The sequence below is a fragment of the Plectrocnemia conspersa genome, unplaced genomic scaffold (assembly GCF_051122295.1).
Source record: "Plectrocnemia conspersa isolate PC_06_02 unplaced genomic scaffold, ASM5112229v1 ptg000009l, whole genome shotgun sequence".
Classification (NCBI taxonomy): Eukaryota; Metazoa; Arthropoda; class Insecta; order Trichoptera; family Polycentropodidae; genus Plectrocnemia; species Plectrocnemia conspersa.
The window spans coordinates 6,004,676-6,025,775 of NW_028277173.1; the positions used below are offsets into that span (position 1 = coordinate 6,004,676).

At 31.1% G+C, this 21,100-nt stretch overlaps 3 protein-coding genes across 4 annotated transcripts; 2 read left to right on the top strand and 1 right to left on the bottom strand.

Moving 5' to 3' along the window:
* The first annotated feature begins 225 nt into the window (after positions 1 to 225).
* On the top strand, positions 226 to 1,384 carry LOC148231708 (uncharacterized). Its single transcript, XM_088191274.1, has 2 exons — positions 226 to 252; positions 351 to 1,384. Exons 1-2 carry the CDS (start codon positions 238 to 240, stop codon positions 1,281 to 1,283), a joined length of 948 nt encoding a protein of 315 aa, XP_088047400.1. The 5' UTR covers positions 226 to 237; the 3' UTR covers positions 1,284 to 1,384.
* A 3,992-nt stretch (positions 1,385 to 5,376) lies between these two features.
* LOC148231709 (uncharacterized) lies at positions 5,377 to 8,864 on the top strand. Of its 2 annotated transcripts, none has more exons than XM_088191275.1 (7): positions 5,377 to 5,585; positions 5,742 to 5,863; positions 7,327 to 7,432; positions 7,654 to 7,746; positions 7,833 to 7,978; positions 8,034 to 8,125; positions 8,206 to 8,864. In XM_088191275.1, exons 1-7 carry the CDS (start codon positions 5,489 to 5,491, stop codon positions 8,411 to 8,413), a joined length of 864 nt encoding a protein of 287 aa, XP_088047401.1. In that variant the 5' UTR covers positions 5,377 to 5,488; the 3' UTR covers positions 8,414 to 8,864. The 2 variants fall into 2 exon arrangements, with proteins under 2 accessions (XP_088047401.1, XP_088047402.1); XM_088191276.1 differs by having other exon boundaries at positions 5,379 to 5,585; positions 7,666 to 7,746.
* On the bottom strand, positions 8,797 to 13,638 carry Rs1 (Dead-box helicase Rs1). The gene is made up of 14 exons (XM_088191259.1): positions 13,466 to 13,638; positions 13,305 to 13,391; positions 13,118 to 13,244; positions 12,947 to 13,047; positions 12,692 to 12,881; positions 12,042 to 12,277; positions 11,839 to 11,966; positions 11,575 to 11,772; positions 11,008 to 11,261; positions 10,866 to 10,939; positions 10,622 to 10,802; positions 9,550 to 9,750; positions 9,364 to 9,476; positions 8,797 to 9,296 (listed from the first exon to the last, which is right to left on the bottom strand). The coding sequence occupies exons 1-14, from the start codon at positions 13,556 to 13,558 to the stop codon at positions 8,862 to 8,864; spliced, it is 2,418 nt and encodes an 805-aa protein (XP_088047385.1). The 5' UTR covers positions 13,559 to 13,638; the 3' UTR covers positions 8,797 to 8,861.
* Positions 13,639 to 21,100: the final 7,462 nt, after the last annotated feature.

Genomic DNA, 21,100 nt, shown 5'->3' on the forward strand with positions numbered 1-21,100 from the left:
TATTTTATTAAATTAAAATTAATATGTTAATTTGGTAATCTTCCAAATTGAGATATTATTTTCACGCACAGTATATTGTACTTGATTTGCACCAACTAAAATCGTCCGCGACCCGTCACTTGGTAACCACTGTGCTAATATGAGTAACTGCAGAAGCTAGGTTCGTTTCGCGTACCTTAGGGCGTTCGCCGAAAAACAAATTTCATTCTCCATCCAGAGCTCCGACGGAGCACATCAATGCAACACTCTAAGGTATTGAACAATTACCACACTAGACACTGTTTCTATTTAATGTTTTTGCACATTAATCTGAATAATTAACATTAAATTTATTTTATTTTTAATTTCAGATGTGTCCGACGGAGGACTTGAAATTATTACTGAATAATGAGGACGAAAGAACCCGGGCTGCCGAAGAAGATCTCCATGAAATGGGGTTAATTTTAGAACAAATGAGTCAAGGAGAACGAAGCGACGAAGCCTTATCGCCGACGAGTCATATTAGTGCAGATAGCGGCAATGTGCAAAGCGTGACGACATTTGAGCAAGATACAATTGCAGACAAGCAATGTGAAGCGATAGTTGAAGAATGTTCCGTGAATCCGCCTTCTCGGAAGCGAAAAGCGCCAGAAACTTTGAGCACTGCCCTGCTGCATTACTTGAAAGAAAGGGAACGACTAGATGAAGCTGATTCTATGCTAGAGGACTTTTCTTCTGATGAAGAGTTCTTTAACTTCTTGATGGGCTTTGACGATGAGCTGCCCGTAAAGTACGGAAAGAAAAAAAAGTTAGACGTCTTTGACGTCGTTGGAATGACGCCAGTTAACAACGTAAGCAACGAGGGCAAAACGCTGGTTAAGAAAGCTAGAGGGGTACTGAAAAATCTTAAGAATCTGGTTACTGAAGAAGAAATCGCGAACGAGTTGGCTTACTACAATCCAAAAATGCAGAGAACCTTCAACGAAGACGCGGATGATGTAATGGCGAGATTAAAGAGCAACCGAGAGGCTAGGATATGCCGAGCCAGAACTAAGATAGCTCAAGAGAAGACGTACGAGCTGATGCTCAAAGTTGAAATTGAAACGGAGAAGTTCTTAAAAAGGAACATGATTTTAAGCGAAATACTCGAATTAATTCTCAGCCCCGATGAATATGCCAAATTTGCAGATCAAATTGCCGATGAAGATTCGCTTAATATCTACGAAAAGATGGCAACCAAAACTCATTATAAGAAGCAGGGAATTGTTCAAAAGCCAATTAAGGAGAACTGGAAAACAAGATGAACTGTTTTTTTACTAATTTTTAAGTGCTTCTTTTTCTTCTAAAGGTTCTTTAAAATTTAGCGTGCAATAAAAAAAGTTATTTTATATATTTTAAATATTAATTAACTGCAATAAAAAAATAATATATATAATAAAAATTAATTTCTTATAAAAATTTGTTACGTGTTTCGTTAATTAAAGAACCGATTTTAAAATAATTTTATTAATTTGCCAACAATAAAATTGTATTGAATTTCTCAAAAATGAAATATTTCGATTTTTGTATTTTTATTGAAAATATTGAATTTCTTTTTCAACTTTTTTTTTTACTTAAAAATTGACTTTTTACTATTTTTGTATATGTATACATGTTATACTGAAATAACCAACAATACAATGTAGTATACACAATCTTATCTTAATAAATAAATAAAAATATGTTTTCTTTGTTCTTATCCTCTTTCTCATATATTTAGATCCCGTTCTTCTTTGACAAAACTATGTTAATTTATTTCAGAAAAATCATGGACCACAAAAATTTTCAGGATAAGGTGAATTTCTTAAAATATTTCGCATTAATACCAGTGCAATTGGCAAGAAATAGAAGAGCTCGTCAAAGCACAATGCGCAGTACAATGGCTTCCAAAGAATGGTCGACAATACAACACTTTGAAGACGAGGAAAACAACGAAATGAATAAACCGCCAAAAAAATGTCCACCAACTAATTAATTTTAAATAAATTCATTAAATTATTGACGGGTTTTATAAAATATATATTAAAATAAAATATTGTCCACTACTACATTCTTAGCAAATTATTATGTGCATTTTTCCAAATATTCTTCTCTATGTACATATATTTTGATGTAACTCAATTGATATATTACTAGTAATGACTAACGTTCGATCGCACGTTTTTATTTAATAAATGTATATGTATAAAAATATGTCTATTATTTGTATCATTATAAAAAACAGAAAAAGAGTAAAAAATATACCTATTGTTTTAAAAATAATTTGGCCACGCAGCGAAAATTTTTTCTATTTTTTTAACGTATTTCCTCATGATAAGAAATAAGTCATTATACTTTACAATTTGATACATTAAAATTAAAAATATAATACATATACATTTAAAAAAATATAGTAAGTACAATTATAATATTTATTATTATTATAAAATGGCGTAGGAGAATCGATTCAATTGCGAATGTTACGATGCGCGTGGGGTAGAAAGGGTTAAGGATATATTACACGTTCATGTTTAAAACCTACAATTCGTCAATTCTAACGAATATGTACATTAAATCAGAAGCAATGATAATTTGTATGTATTGTAAAAGAAAAAAACTCACTTTTCAGCCTCGGAGCCCGTCGATAGGAATTCAAAATTTGAAGATTTCATTACGAAGATTGTTTTATGATTGTTTATCTAGTTTAATCAATGTATTCTTATAATATTTACACACATTATGTATATATTTCATTTTCATAATTATAGCATACCTAATTAATTTTCAGTCCGATTATTTATATTCAGTCAAATCAAACAACGCACATAACAAATTAATGAAAATTATCTCGTTGATGTCGTCCATCTTGTTTTATATTTCAATGCTTATTTTTTATTGGTCGAAACAACAGAATGCATTACCGGTGCCTCGGAAAGCAATTTTTCTCATTTAAATTTTCTGGAGTATTTTTGATAGTTGTTTTAATATTTTTACAATTTTAAGTTAGTCCTTATTAGCATTATTAAACATTTTATAATAAACTTTTATTTTTCTCCGAAAAACAGTTACAGCATTTCTAACTAGATTTTGTACTGGGTTAAAATAATACTAGGTTCTAGCTTCCATTTGTGATGACAAATATTTATATTTTTATTAATATTATTTAGAGGCTCGTCAAACAATGAAACTTTGCCTATATATTTTAATTATGGTTTTTTTAAATCCTTTAATTTTATTTATAAAATCATTAAAGTTTTCATTGGTATTTTCTAATAATTTAAAATTGCAAGATTTATTATATTTTTTACATATAGTTCATTTTAAATATCTCTTTTATTGATACAAGACTGTTGGATATTTTTTTCATATTACTTAGACATTCTATAAGCTATATGTTGTCATCGTTATCAATATTATATTTTTTCCTATCAAGCTCAAATTTAACATAATATGATATATTCATGAATTATGTACAAAGATTTTTTTAAATGTTTAAAAAATATATAAAATTGTATCATTGTTATATAATCACTAATGATGTATATATTTTTTGTTATGTCTATGTTAAAATTTCCTAAAATTATTCTTATTCTCTTTATATTATTTAACATGTTTTTTAATAAATCTTAAAAATCATTATGCACACAATGTAAATGTTTACCATGCGATCGATCCATCTCTATGATCTTAATTCCGAGGTTATTATTATCTTCATTAATTTTATAATTAACATTATTTTTTATTTAAAAACAAACCCTTCGCCAGCAACGGCATTTAGGATTTTTCCAGCGGGGTGGGGGTGGGCAAATATTGGCCAATCGGTGGTCGTTTTTTTAACATTTGTATTTCATTAAGATTCATAGTATTTCATTAAATGACATGCATTTTTCTGGTCAAATCCTGCTTAAAATCCACGTCAAAAGCAATAAAATTGTGCCATCGCCATGGAAACGCTTGGTTATCAAGCGTTCATATTAAAACTTATTGTAACAATATTATGACTTACTGAAAATCAAATGAAGAATAACTAAACCGAATTTTGACCAATAGGAGTAGAAACGCTCGGCAACGAGCGTTCCTACTGCGACGGCGACGGGACGATTTTATTGCTTTGGACGTGAATTTTTAACTTTTGAGAAGTGATAATTGTTTTTTCACCCTCCTATTGAGCAAAATTCGATTTGAATACACTTTGACCAATATTTTCATATCTGTTCCGACAATTTTACATATATTTATGCATGGCCGAATAAAAGTGTGTTATGGCCGTGCGTGGTTTTTTGTGTATAAATAACCTGAAGACGCCTCAGCTGTCACGGCGTGTGGTCGTGCGTCAGCAAGGATTCTGAGGATGTAAACTCTGATAATAAAGCATTTCTATGGTTAGAGGCGTTTAATTCCGTCGAGAGACGGTGGTCCTTCGAAAAGAAAAGACGGCCATCTCCAAAGGGGAGAGGTCGCAACAATATCAATAAATTTTGAAATAAATAATTTTGTTTAATTTCTTATGCGCTTTGTGACATAGATAAAGCTGGATTAAATTAAATTTAAATGATATTTAATATAATTTTCTGTAGTAAAATGCTTAGCAAGAAGTCAGAGCCGGCATTTTTTTTGTTTAAAAAAAGCCCTGCTTGTAGGTATTCATTATGTCTGATTGACTTATTCAGTTGGTACAGATTTGCTTGTTGTAACGCATTGGGCTTACGCTTATCAGGATACAACAAAAGATTTAATAAAAATAAATAAATAAAAATATTATATATGGAGTACTAAATTTAATAAATAGATTATGTATAAAGTACTAACTTTATAACTCTTTTAAGTCTTAACACTGTCTAGTTTACATAACAACGTTCCCACCACTACGGCGCAGACACAATTTTATTGCTTTTTATAATAAGATTCTGGAAAAACTTACTTTTTGTGTGCTACCTAATTACCAGATATTGCGTTACAGTGAGAATACTATCTATCATATAATATTCTCACCCAAGTACTCGCAATTGGTTGACGCGCTGTAATTTATTTATGTTATATGTAAATTTTATATAAAAAATGTAAATAACTTTATATGTATTTTTTTCTATGCATTGGCATATAGTTGTTATACCGTGCACATGTATTTATATGAATAAATGTAATGTAGTACTTTTGGTATTAAAAATATATCAATATTATACTTAACAAAGAAAAACTGTCAAATTAAATAACACCTTTTGTATGTATAAAAAAAATTGTTTATTTTATAGATTAGTTGTTTTATAGCTGTTATACTTTCATTTTTTTTTTAATAGCACAAAAATTTAAAAACTTTTATGGTATATTTTAATTTATTTTTACAAACAATATTCACAAAAACGTATTAGAAGAATAGACATGGCTGTAATGTGTCGCGCTTAGACCGCACCGTGCGTTTAGTGCCGCCAAGCTCTAGCAACACCTAGCGAACCGTTTATTTGAAATTCGCTTTGAAACTGACGGAGCGAAGATGCCGCGCACCAAAGCCGTCCGGCGCCGCACCACCGCCACCAAGAAACCTTCGGTGGTACAGCTGGAGCAAGTGCTCGTCGAATTCGATCTCCACGGTTTGCCCTTATTTGACATATTTTATCTTTCGCGTCGCCATGATTAACCGTTCATAGTCGATTCAAAATGGCGGTGACAAGGCCGTAGCTTATTTGATATCAATCGAAAATCTATAACTATATGCGTTGTCAAACATAGTTGTTGTTTTTTTACAGTACAAATCAAAAGGGCGAGGATCAACGATGTTTATGAATCCAAAATAAAGCAGCTCAACATGTATTATGAATATCTTCTGGAATCACACAAACCATATCTTAATAAGACAGTTGGCGAAGTGGTAAGTTTTACTTTACAATATGCCATGCTGTTTTTCCTTCATAGAACAGATCTTCATTAAATCTTTCGACCCTAAACTCATCTTTAAAGCGTCATGACTAAAATTATAGACTATTTCTGAGACGAATTTCAATATTTTTTTACAATATTATCTTTTCCAAAACCACTTTCATTTTTACTATTTGAAAAAATATTTCGACTATTTTTTTCCCTTAAATATATATTAATGCGTCTTTTTGTAATACATAGAGATCGTAAAATGACTAAGCCATAAAATGTATTATAAATTTAATTTGACCCATATTAGCTGTTCTAACCCACTGCCAACTGAACCTTAAATGCTGTTAAGTTTCTATGTAAATATTTTTTTAATATAATTTTCGACTTTCGACTATGGAAGAAGGTGAATAGACTTAGAGATTGTTTTCTTTAGTTTGCTAGTATTTTTTTGCATAAACACCACTATTATTTAAAGGAGCTTTTTCTGATCGATCGGGAAATCTATTCCGTTCACTCACTTCAAAATTAATTAAAGGTGTATTTTGGTTATATATTTAAATGTATACATACTGAGAACGTTTACAAATTCGGGTATCATTCAATACATGCACTATAAAGCATCTTTCAGTTTTATATAAAAATCTCCTTTTGAGTTGTGACTGACATATTTAACCGTTAACCTCATTCTACCATTTTGTCCGTTGTCTCCGAAGCCGGCGTTATTTTGACAAAAATTCAAGATGATTAAATGTAAACAAACTATCGGTTACGAGTTTTTTTTTATAAAAGCTAAGATTTTTTGGTTATATTTTATTATATTATAAGTTATTTATTAACCACTTCCATCCTGAAATATTTTTCAATCATTTTATTTTCTTTTTAAAGGTGAATAATAAATATAAATCTTTTTTTAGAGGAGCAAAAAAGTTTAAAATAATTGTTCCATAAAACGTATTGTTTGTGCATTACTGTGCAAGCATTGATCAGAACAGTGAACACCCCATGAATAACTCTGCAGCAGAAATGCACAAACAATTCATCTTATTGAACTAAGTATTTATTTAAATGCACATATCTCTTAAAATAATTCCCTGTTAAATCGCACCCGATTTTTTTTATAATATAATAATAATAAAATTAAACAATAAAAATAATGATTCATAACAAATAATTCCATCTTTGCCGGAATGTTTTAAATTCTGATAAATAAAAACAAAAAACGCATTTGAATAATAAAATATTACTAAAATAAATTACTAAACGCAATGAAAAATAAAACAATAAATGGGTCATGCAAAAAATACGCACATAGGTGTATGCAACCTCCGGCCAGTAGAATGAGATTAAAGGTTAATTGTCCTGGCCATCACAAGCTATGCATTATATTTTTAATTGTATTAGTTTGTTATTTCCTAACTAATATTAATTATTGTAAATCTTTATTATACACTTTTTATTTATTAGAGAAAGGAATTCGAGAGAATAAACCAAGCCCCAAAGTCATTGTTGCCAATCTTGACTATTACTGCATCTGATTCTGATAGCTTAGCTTCAAGTAGTAAAGACGACGGTATGTAAAATTATTTAATATTTGTACAAAACATATAATACAATAGTCACTAACATCATCCATGACTAACAGCCTGTTTCTAATACGTATATTGTGATAACATGTTTTAATCGCAAATCTATCTTCTTCCATTTTCTATCAAACTCGTCGTTGGTGTTTGCTGGGGCTCATTACTTCATTACTTGTTATGCTTGTGGTTGTTATGCTGTCTTCAAACACAGGCTACGTTACAGATGTACACTCGGTAGTGCCGGCACCCGTCAAAAGCACACGGCGACTGTCTAGGAGTTTGTCACGCAACAATACAAAAATGAGTACGAGCGAATCAATTTTACAATTATCTATTTCTTACATTATCATTTTGTAGTTTTTCATGTTGCCGTTCATTGTAAAATTATAGAGCAGCATGGTACCGGTATGGAAAAGAGGTCGCGGAGCTCGAGCACCAGTTCGGCAATGGGTCCACCCCGTTCTTGTAGGCCGCGTTATCGCACTCCGAACAATCGTGTTGCTGGAACACCTCAATATCCGCTCATTACACCAAAGGTGATATTAAATAAAATAAATTAAGAGAGCTAGATTAATGATATATTTATTCTAGGTCACTCCGAACACACCTTTGGCAGTGCTCCGCAGACCGAGGAACGGCGAAATGGTTGTGTCGCTATCAGGAAGTCCACTGTTAGTTAATAGGTTTGTATTACAATATGAGATACCAGTATCATAATATAATTTTAAACTGTTTGATTCACCACTAAATTTAATTTTTTCAGCATCAGCGGCGTAGACGACAAAGCAAACTGTAACATACCACTATCGGACGGGACAATACTGTCTATTCTGCCAAACAAATTGAAGGAGTCCGGTAATTTGGATTTGCCCTTCGAGCAGATGAGGCCTGAAACTCGCCAGGAACTCAAAATGCTGCAGATAAACCTTAATGCATATCTCAAAAAGAAAGCTTCAAAATACAAGTTTTAATCGGTTTATCACTACTGTAAGATGTATAATCTGTATTGCTATTTATGATAAACTGTGAAATAATGTCCGAGCTTAATATCCTACGATCATTGATTTCACTTTATGATCTATGATGTATTTTTTTACCTTTTGACTATTTTTTTTTATCTTTATTGTTATTTTAGATAAATTATGATATTAGAATATTGGGTATATGTAATACTAAATAATAAATTGTATTTCTGTTTACTTCTCATCTACATAGAGGTATTAGATTTATCAAATTTCAGTGTTAACTACTGAATGTTGATTTTTTTTATTATTGTGTAATTTAATTTTTAATGTAAGGTGTTATTTAAGATTTTTTTATTTGGATATGTTGGTCAATTGCATCAAAAACATAATTAAAATTAACATTTTATTTTTGTAAATATACAATTTGCGTTAATTTAATAAAAAAATTTCGAATCTATTTGTGATTTTTACCACCGAATGCCTTCTTCCCTCTTTTATCTCCACCTTTTTTGTTGATTCCGCCTCCCTTTTTGTTTGAGAAACTTTTGTTATCACCGCCTTTTTTATTATTTCTCGCTCCTCCCGGTTTGTTAGAGAAGTTTTTGTTTTCACCGCCTTTTTTATTGTTTCCCATTCCTCCTTTTTTGTTAGTGAAGTTATTCTTGTTCCTAACTTTGCCCGTTTTTATTTCTTTCTGTCTGACGTTTGCATCGTATCGCATTCTCTTAGCACCTTTCCTGGACGTATCGGTTAAATCGGTGGTGAAATTACTGGGTTTCCTCTTTTGTCCCGGTTTGCTCGAGCCGTGAGAATCAACATTATCGTGAACTGTTCTGATTCGTTTTTCTTTCTTGTTCCGTTTCGCTATTCTAGCTTGTAGCAAAGCAACCTAAAACGTATTTTAAATAAAAATAACCATATCTCACGTGTGAATTAACAAGTAAATATTCAAAGACCTTATCTAATTCGGCATCAGCTCTCTCTTCAGGGGTCAACCTCCCTTTGCCTTTCTTCTTATCACTTTTATTTTTAGGTTTTTCAATCTTACCCTTTTTAATTCCTTTATTTTCTAAAATAAAAATTAAATATAACATTATATTTTCATTTCTTATTTATTTGCTTCTTTGAATGCTTTCTAATACCTTTATTATTCATATTTGACGCACTAAATTTATTAGTGAGTGTTAATCTATCCTTCTCGGCTTTTCTTTCCTGCGGCGATTGGAACCACGGACGTTCCCTTTCACCGTTTTCTTCACCTGATAATTTCTTAGTCAATCTGTTTGTCTGATTTTCAGCTTTAGCCAACATCCGCTCGGCATATTCTTCTTGGAGAATCTCCTCTAGAATTACAAAATCATGATTCAAACATACTTATTTAATATAATAATTATTTACAGGGCTTTATTTGTCATGTAACACGGTGGAACGGTGTTCCGCCACCTTTTTATGGTATTTTTATTGTTTCAAAATCAATTGTATTTTTACTATTTCAAAATCAAAAAATGATAGTTATTTATTACTACATATGGAAAACTTTAAATCATATAATTTTAATAGCACCTGCCAGATAAATTATATTTTACTAGTTAAAATATATTTACACTGGTGAAAATGTATTCCGATATGATTTCACTGAAATGACATTTTTTTTAAATATTTTTGTGATTGATTGTTTCGGAATTGTTTTTTTTATATTTTCTTTGAGGTAACTAGATAATTTCTGCTTTTTCCAGGGATAGGGGGACCAAACAGTGATCGTTTTTTTTAAATATTATGATTACATTAAAATTCATAGTATTTTATTAAATACCAAATTCAAGGGAGGACAAATGACATCCCTGATTTTGGATCATATTATAAATGTATTGCAACTGCTGTATTATACGAAAATTTTTCAAAAAATGATTCTATTGACTCAAAAACATTTTATTTCACATTGAAAGTGTCAATTTAAAAAAGGTCAGACGAGAATTGGACAAAAGTTTTAAATATATGTATGTTTTATAATTTTTTTTTATATTTGTTCGTTTAATTTTAGATTTGTTTATTTTTTTATGTACTTCGTGACATAGGAAAAGGTGCTATAGGTTTAATTTAAATGATATTTAAATATAATTTTCTTTAGTAAAAAGCTTGACAAGAAGTGAGTTCCAGTACCTTTTTTGTTTAAAAATAGCCCTGATTTTTTATAATTTAACTATATATACTAACCGACTTGAACATTTAACGTATCTACTTTGGTTTTATATTTTGCAATAATCTCTGTAGGTATCACTCTAGATTTAACCGGATTCTTCGCTCTCTTAATGATTTCTTTGACCATTTTTCTCTCTTTCTCCCCGGCGAGCGATACAGATACACCGGCTCTGCCAGCACGTGCCGTTCTTCCTACCTGGAATTATAAAATGCATTTTTCCATATTGTTTCCATATAAGTCGGGTAAATATATACTAACCCTATGAATGTAATGTTCTACGGATGCAGGCATCATGTAATTTATTACTGTTTTCACACCACTAATATCAAGACCTATAATAATTACATATATTTAATATTCAAATATCAGATTATTTCAGAATTTGACTAATTAAAAATACCTCTTGCGGCAACGTCCGTAGCTATGAGAATGTCTGCTTGTTGATCTTTAAATGTCTGAAGTGCAGCGAGTCGCTGAGGTTGAGGTAAAGCTCCATGTAATTCAGTGCAGTGTATTCCTAGTAACCCTAAGAGTAAATGTAGGCGATGAGCTTGCGAACGGGTCGCTGAGAATATCAAGCACTGGGATCGGAATGTTCTGCAGACTAAAGCGGCTAAGATCGCTTCTCTTTCTCCTTCGCGACCAGCTCGAATCCTAAAATATAAACAAAAAAAATAAGGAATTAAGATTTGAAATAGAAAACGCAACACCCTTTCTGTTCTATTTTTTTACACCAGTGAAAGTGAATTAATTTCACTTAGCTTTCTATTTAATCCGACTCGATGATGCACTCAATTAATAAACGAAACCACACAAAAAAATTCTGCTAAGAGATACATTCTTAGATTGACTGAAGTATATACATATAAAATAATTAGTTTTATTTAAATCATAAAATTGATTTTTCTACCAAACAAAGATTAATTATGAAACAATTACAATACTTGCTTTAAATTTTATTTTATACCTGATGAACTCCTGTCTTAGATTAAAGGCCACATCTTTATTGGAATTGACGAAGATCTTCACAGGTTTTGAAAGTGACACAGCAGCCAATTCTTTAACTTCTTCGGTCATAGTGGCCGAGTAGAGCATAGTCTGACGCTTAGGCGAGCACATTTTGATGATTTCCTTCATCTGATCAGCAAAGTATTCATCCAGCATTCTATGAAAATTATTTTATTTAATTAAAATTAATATAAAATCTTATGTAGGAATTTATTCCGCATACCTATCGGCTTCGTCAAGAATCAGTACTTCGATTGAATGCAAGGAAAACGACGGTGTATTACGAAGATGGTCTATGAGACGACCCGGCGTCGCTATGACGACGTCTGGATTTTTACGAAGCACCATTTCCTGTAATATAAAAAGAATAATAAATTAATGAACTACACTGTATCAATGTCAGGAAGTGAAGCAATTAATACATACTTGAACTTTAAGATCTAAACCTCCGACCGACAGACCAATTTCTATGCTGGTAAATTGGGCAAGTTGTTTTGAAACTTGATAAACTTGTACGCCCAATTCTCTCGTTGGAACGAGAACAACTACCCTTGTGACGGGTGTTCCTGTATGAGGTTTAAATAATAACCTTTCCAATGTAGGCAACATATAAGCAGCGGTTTTTCCGGTACCAGTTGCAGCACAACCACAAACGTCTTTACCTGTAATGTAAAGTACAAGTGCATAAGTAAAGCACTTCAATATCTTTTCACAGACTCCTTTCTTCTATCTCTCACAATTTTAAATAAATTTATCATGAACATATAGAGACCCCCAATGTTTTTAAATTTTGATCACGTCTAGTAATTCTTATATCCCATATATTGTATTCCTGAATTTTCTGGTCTTACGTATGAATAATTAATATAAAACGGAGCTAGGTTATGCAGTTTTACATTTATTGATCGTTAGCTGTAATAATAATTTATAATTAATAAAATAAAAAATCACTGATTTCAGTCTGGTGTTCCACCACTTAATTAGTAGTTGTTGATTGTGTTTACCCTGTTTTAATGGCAGATTTAAAATAAATAATAATAGTCGTTTTGTTGTTATAAGAAATAAATTAAACAAACCTAATAAAGCTACTGGTATCGTAGCGGCCTGAATCGGAGTAGGATGAACAAAATTCATAGCACCGATTGCTTTCAATAAAGGACGAGACAAATTCATTAGATAAAAAGAAGCATTTTCGTCATATGGAGGAGCGTCTTCAAAATAGTCCGAATCATATTCAACGACAGCATTATCAAGACCTTCCAGCTCCTGAAAGAATCAATTTTTATAGTTGAGCATTACCTCAAATAAATAATTATTTTATATAATTATACTTCTTTCTCTCTTTGCTTTTTAGTCAATTTCCTTTTTCTGATTTTGATATCATCTTTTTTGAGCTCGTCGTCAGATATATGAATATCGTCACAACTATCGTCTATAGCAAATATAATTACATTTATAAAATAAAATATTATAAACAAACCATATTAAAGGCATGCCCTTACCGTCTTCACTCTTTAACTCTTCGTTGTTTGCCAACGCAGTATTTTTCTCTCGAGCTTTTTTAATTTTGTCTTCAGTCTTCGATTTAACCTTACGTTTAACATACTTAGCTAAATCGTCCCATGTATCCTAAAATCAATCTTCAATCAAAAACCTTCACAATATTAATAAAAATCATTGAAAACATACCTTATTATACTCGGCAGCCGAAGATACGAACTTGAATTCTGGATTAAAATCTACCTGTTTCTTGTTTTTTTGCTTAGAAGGTTGATACTAAAAGAAAATATATATTTTAATACCGCATTTCTTGTATGAATAATTTTTGAGGTTATAAAATAGATTTTTACTTCTATTTCCTTGTCCGATTCATCAGAAAAGTTCTCGGTCGGCTGATCATCTTCGATGGTTCGAATCAGATCCGAATGCTTGCTGGATGACATGGTATTGTCAATTTATATGCAAGTTAATAATTGTTTTGACAATAGACGGCCGTTTGACAGTTGTAGGAACCACGTGTGTTGTTTCCTTTATAAAGTTTTTGGCCATAACACATAATATTATATTAATGAAATAAAATTAATAAATAGTGTAAAATTAAGAAATAAAACGTGATACCTTTTATTTATAGTTTTTAAATAAAAATTAAGTATATTTATCTTAATTAGTAGCAAAATTAAATATGGTTTGCAAGTTAATACAATTTTAATTTAGTATGAAAGGGGAAAACCGTAAAATTGAAAAATCATTTATAATAATAGTTTTTATAATCCCTTAAGTGTTAGGGATTTATTTAAAAAATAATAAATATTATACCACAAGCTAAGTATTAAAAAAAACACACCTGCAATAAAAAACTATATGTAACATTTCCTCTTCTTTTGCGACAATAAAAAACTGTTTTAATTTATTTCACTTTAAAAGTCAGTTTCAACAGAAAATCACTTAAAAGATTAATCATTCCAATCGTTTCGTGTATTAAATTTTTTCATAAATACTTCAAGGTTGTAGACAAGCATATATAACATTTTGAAAGGAGTTATGTGATCTTGGAAAATAAAAAGAAGTATTCGTATGAATACAGTGAACGTGCATATACAAAGAAGGGCGTGGATTAAGAAGAATCGTTGACGTGCACTTGGGATGTCGTACAAAAAATGTAAGATAACTAAATTAAATTTAAGTAATTTAAATAAATACAACTCGAGCTTACGCTCAAGATCAGAGTAATAAATTTCCCCCACTCCACTTTTGGTCGAGTCTAAGTAAAATTTCGAAAAAGAATAGTATATATGACTACAAATTATAAAAATAAAGCGTAAGCATTTGAGATAGAAAGTTAAATATATTATATAAAAACAACTACACTTTATCATAAATATTATATTGAATATTAGATTTCTATGATTTTGTAGTAAAAATTGAAATTTTAAATCAAAAATGTCAGGTAAGAGAAGGATGATATTAGTGAGATAAATATATTTAAAAAATATACTTTCAAATCAAATATTTTTATTATTTCCTAATTTAATATTATATATTGTATATATTACAAAAATATTTTTTACTTTTGCTATATATGATATTTATACGATTTAGCCGTTTTTCTCTGACTCAGTTTATTTCAGTTATATCTTCCCATTTTGGAATATAGATGTCACTATATAATACAATAAGTTATATTACAGTAAAACAATTTCAGCACAGCTGATTAATTTACATAATACATATTGATTTAAAACATATTTTAACAATAAATTATTTCACGTATTTATTACTACAATGGGCAATGTTATTGATTAGAATACACATATATAGTAAAACAAATAGTAAAACACTTAATACGCATAATTTATTTCCTCATTATTGATCCTGAAAACGACTCTCGTTACCAATAATTACACACAACGCGTTTCGTTCACAAATAAAACATTCATGAATAAAATGTACCCACAAAATTTCAAACGACTCAAGGTAAATTGTTCATTTTTCACAACAACAATAAAAATGACCCTAATAACGCAGGTACGTGTTGCCCAACGCAGGTTTAGTGTGTGGGGTCAATTACTATGAAAGATTCCAAAGCCGACCCCATTCATTCCAATTGACCCCTAGCTTAATATCTCTTGGAATTTCTTCCCATTGAGCAAGTGTTCCTTTACATACATAACTACGTCTTATCATCAATTTTAATATCGTTACAGAACAAAAGTAGAAAATCTTCTTATAATGTATTGACTATAGAACTGAATAAGTATTGCTATTAAATTAATATGCAAGGATTTTTAAACGATGCGGAAACATGCACTCTTTCGCTTTCTGATATTGTGCAATTGTCCGGATTCGATTTTGGAACGAACAAGAAGTAAATCAACAACTTTGTGAAAGTGTATTTATTCAACATTCTTATGTAACACAAATAATTACTTGGTCCTTCGAGTATTGTAACAACACTAGACAAACTTAGGTATGAATATGGTTAACGTTTATTTATATTGATTGTAAATTATTTTATATAGCGTTCAATCAGTAGATGTCACTATGCAGGTTTTTCAAAATATGTAATCTAGTACTTTACACGTTTCTTATTATATGAGATATAATCTAAGCTGAAGAATTGATAACAAATTTATTACATACACGTATGCTATTGATTAATCATACATGATTCACGAACATGTGGATAAATTATTACAAAAAACCGCAGACGAGCGATCTACCCATTGTACTATATAATAATAATAATACTAAACGTAGTAGTCATAACAACAACAAAAAACAAATTATTTAATCGTCAGACAAAAAATAAGCATTTAAATTACTTCCGTTTGTTCAAAAAACGCAGAACAAAGTTCCATATAGATAAAAACATTTCAAAATAGGTACATACGCAAATGCGATAATAAATGTGCAGTCGTTTTAATGGCTCTAAGTAGAATACTGTTAAAAATCATTCAATATCACAGTGTTCCTCAATTGAATTTGGTTATGAAACTATTTTATATGCGATTGATTTGAATTTCTAACCCTAAGGGATGTGACTTTGCAGCCAGTAAGACGCAGGTGAAAACTAGTGAGAATTTTATAAGATTATATTACATATTGCGATAGATTATGAATGGCGATCTGTTTTCTCCGAACAGTGGTAGAGAAGCTGGCGCAGGGATGTTGTCGAATGAAAATCATCAGAGGTTAAATTCCATTGAACATTTTTTTGCGTCTAGACACGCGTGTATTTTTAGGTACGTGCAGTTAGTAGTTTTCAAGTCGTCTCGAAGATAGAATTAAACTCTTGACGATTCAATGTGACTGATTGGTTTGACCAAATTTGTCTGCTTTCTCTAATTTCGAAAGAGTCGTCCATGCAATTTAACATAAGCTCAGAGCTGAACTCTCGTGTATATCAAATCAGAAGCAAAGATCCAAGTTGAAATGATTTTCTTACTCGGTTCCTTTAGGTCATTTTTTTGTCGGTTTTAACAATCTCTCTTTAAACTTTATTCAAAGGGGCGCAATTTTTTCGTTATTTATGCTATTTATATAAACCCCTGTTTTTGCATTACTTTGTTAATGTTCCAATGTCATGAAAATTCCTTTTAGTCAGTCGCTAAAACGCCATTTATTTACAAGTGTAAAGAACATATTGCACGAACTACGTATATCAGTTGTAGGTTAGTATATATAATATTCATAGGTGTGCCACGATTTTTATGTATTTTAATTTGTGTCAAGAAACACTAAATTAGATGCTAATGTTACACCATTTCTGATATTATATTAAGACGTTTTTCATTCTAAAACTAGTCATTTTTACTACGCAGAATTAATCTTTACATATAAAACTCCGACCTATTTATCTATATGTATATAATCTAAATTTTGTACACTAGGTCGCGCCTCTTATAACCGCAAACTGCAATAAGTCACCATGTTTGCTCAGCGTACCGGAAAATGTCTAAAATGTCTAATTTTGCGCTATATTTTGTGTATGTGTGCCGAAGGTGTGTATTAGCAGGTGATAAATTCTGCGCTAAAACAACAATATAATTTGCGCTAAAACAACGCAAGTATATCACAATAAGGATAAAAAAATTAAAGTCAAAATGTAACGCTGGTATAACGATCAGCATATTTTCATTTGCATTACGCAATTTGTTTGAGTGTCCGTAATCGAATTTCAGTTAGTACTAAAACAATAATACTGAAATTCGATAGTGATTGTTTGATCTGTTTTATTGTTGTACTATACCGCCTCTGTTGTACGTAATTTCTTAGCTACTTATTGCTATTGTAATTTCACCTCTTTGTATTAAAAAGAGTTTCACTAACATTTTTAAGTATATATTGTACTTAACGGCAGTCAGTATGTAAGCTATGTTATCGTGGAGATTTAATTTGGCTTTTCTTTATCAACGATATATATGCGGCCATTCAGAAATCAGTATTCGAACAAATGCGGATTCGCCGTCTTTAAAAAATACACGAAGACCGATTGACAAACAGTTACCTCAGTTTCGTTATATGATACATTAGTATTGACTCATTAATACGAGAGACAAAAAATCGGCTGAAAATTCCTTATAAAAAATAGAAAAATCGCTTAAAAGTAAAAACTAATATTTTTTTGACGTCCGCACCAGATGCGTACGGTGAGATACATTCCTTTTCGCTCGCTCGCGTGCTAAGTGACGAGAGATATAGGTGTACATTACATGCGTTCCGCACGCCCACTTCTTCTCACTCACTCCCGTCACTTTACAAGCGAGCGAGCAGAAGGGAATGTAGCTTACCATACGCGCCTGCCTCCGCGCGTATGATTCTTAAAATTAATCATGCAATTACTGTAGTAAACCCACTGTTAATTCTGAGTTATGTTAAATATTAAATAGATAAATAAAATAACATAATGATATAAACCTGGCATTTAATGGCTTTATCTAAAATATTTAAAGCGTGTTTATCATATTATTACTTCTTCACTATTTGGAAAACAATAAAATTTTATTCAATTAAAAAAAACTAGAAGAATATAGTAAAATGATCTTATAATTTAGTTTTCGCGAAATGTATTTAACGACTCTGCAACTTAACAAGCTAATAAATAGTTTCCGCTAATTTAAACATGAAAAAGTACAGCATTACTAATGCTAGACATAGACAAAGCATTTGACACCGTCTGGTACGACAGCTTATCTTATAAATTATTTAAATATAAAGCATCTGATTATAATATATACGTATATAAAAGACGCTCATACCTGAGAAATTCACTAAAGAATGAACTCTCGATGCCGCGCGAAATTCCACCTGGAGTCCCGCAGAAAATGTTGCTCAAACCGTTCCTTTTCATTCTATATACCAATAACATTCATATTAAAAAAAATATATTCTTATTGACGTACTTATTTAGGCAATTGCAATTGAGTTACAATTTTTTTATTGAATGGAAAATTAAAATAAACTAAGAGAGCACTTCACTACCCTTGTTTCACCTTTCACTACTCAAAATACGAATGATTATTTGTCGCACTACCACGTGTCGACCACTCTTTCATACTTCGGTAAATTTACATGGCAAAGTTGTGGTGTTTACAAATTTATTATAAGTTAATATTCATTGCTGTGCTGCGAAAGTTTTATAATATAATAATTGCGCCGCTGTGCGAACAAGATGAGGAAACAGTGGCTTATATCATCCAACGTGATTAAAAAACCAGAACCATTTATTAAAAATATCCAATTGTAAAAAATTTTCTTGCATATGTTGCCATATAATAAATTAATAATCGCAATGTAGCAACCTTAGCATAGTTTTCTATTTGTATGTTTTCTGGCGAAAAGTTTTGCAATTTACGAAAAAAATACATTTCTTAACAAATTCCATTATGTCACTATAAGAAACTGATAAGGTTAAAGGTAAAAACACATCGTCACGTTATGTAATGTCACACGAGCTTAAGACGAAAACAAAGAAATACATTCCACGTCAATAAGCTCGTAAACATTTATGAAACGAACGAAATGTTTATACGGATGCTGTTTACGTTCCCATGATCCGAGGGCTTTTTACACACGTATTATTGAATACATGCACCTATGCTCATAAATCGTATTCTTTCAATACTTTCACATGTAGAAGCGCAAACAAGCTTTGGGTCAACGCTTCCGAAGGTAGTAAAAATCGAATCTCATCCAGTTTTTGCGTACCAACTCTCACAGGTGTGTCCTTCGAAGGTAAAAGCTTTAATAATCGTTACACAACAGTAAAAGCGGTCAAAACCCGAAAGCAAGATTGGGAACGAAGCTGTACGTACGACACGAGAGTCACGCATCTCTGGAACTCGAAAAAACCGGATCGATTTCTCCTGTTTTTTTTATTATTTTTTTCTTATGCCTATCACCTTGAACTAATTTTATTATATAGTGTGTACGTGCTGTGGGTGCGCTACGTGGTATTTAATGAACATCTGATAAAAAATCTGTTTGATATAATAGTAAAAAGATACGTAATAGAATGTTAAATAATAGTGTTAATAACATCAGGTATTGCGGCATTTAAAAAATAAAATGACACACATCATGATAAACATAGTCTTCTATGATGGTAAATTAGTAAAAAATACATTAAAAATTAAGAGCTACATTAAGCTTAATTCGTATTACTATAAATAAAAGGTACTTAAAATAACTTTTCATTTCATTTTTTGCATTTTATCATAAGCAGCTCCTGAGATACATAATGTATCAAAAAAAATTAATTTTTTCCAAACAGTTTTACAGTTTTATAACTTAATTTTTTTTTCTTATTTTTTCAAAAAAAACATCAATAAGAATAATGTATGCTTTCATTGGCAATATACGATTGATTTTTTTATTTTTTATTTTTTAGATTAAATTAAGACCATCGTGGCCTAACAGACTACCCCAATGCGCCACGATGGTCGAAAACAAATTTTAAATTTATAAAACATAAAAAACGTATATATATACATAAATATAACAATACTTAAACACAACAAAAAATTATAAAATATCAAAATTAAATGATACAAACTGGATCAGATCCTTGTAGCTAACATTAAATAAGTCAATATGTAATGCCAGCGTAATAAGGAGCCGGATGGCCACAGCTATAGGCGAGTCGGCAAGTGCGGATGTCCTAGCCCTAACGGCATCAAAAGAGGTCTCGATCGTGATTCTCGAAAATGTTCCGGAACCCAAAACTGAAATTCCTCGAGAATAGCTGGATTGTCGACAGCACCTATTAGTAATTTGAAAAAATGCTTAGCGACATACAACTTTCTGTGAGAACTCAGCTAATCATATCCCAACGCTCCTAAAAGAAAGGCGCTGGGATATAAGTACGGATAATAACCAAATGTCCTTTTGTAAAGGTATCTTAAATACCTTTTTTGAATTTTTTCCACTAAAAGGGAATATTTGGCTATTCGGGGATTCCAAATTATAGATCCCGATTCAAGAATGCTACGAACTAAGGTGTCATAGATGATGCGAATAACTGACGGATCGTCAAAGTGAAAGGCATTCCTCATAACAAAGCCGAGCATCTTGGAAGATTTATCACAGACGTCGTGTATGTGTAGAGAGAACCTCCATTTGCTCTCGAAAGTGATTCCGAGATCTTTAGTGGAAGTTTCTCTAGTCAAAATGTTACCACCGAGATGGTAGAAATAAGCTGATGGTGAACGGGATGCTTCATAAGATTCCCATGTCATCTGGACGAAGTACCGTTACACGAAAGAGCATGCTTTATCTCTTTCTTCGTTGCATGCAACACCACTCCCACTTTTATTTCTAGGGGATCGGCGTCAGTTCTGGATTGTTAAATGAATAAATTTGATTAACCTACAATACCACTAACTTCATACCATAATTTCACTACTTATGTATCTGATTTTTTTTAATTTTGTGCAGAATTTTAACGATAGTTTAAATAAATATAATTATTATAGTCATTATTAAAT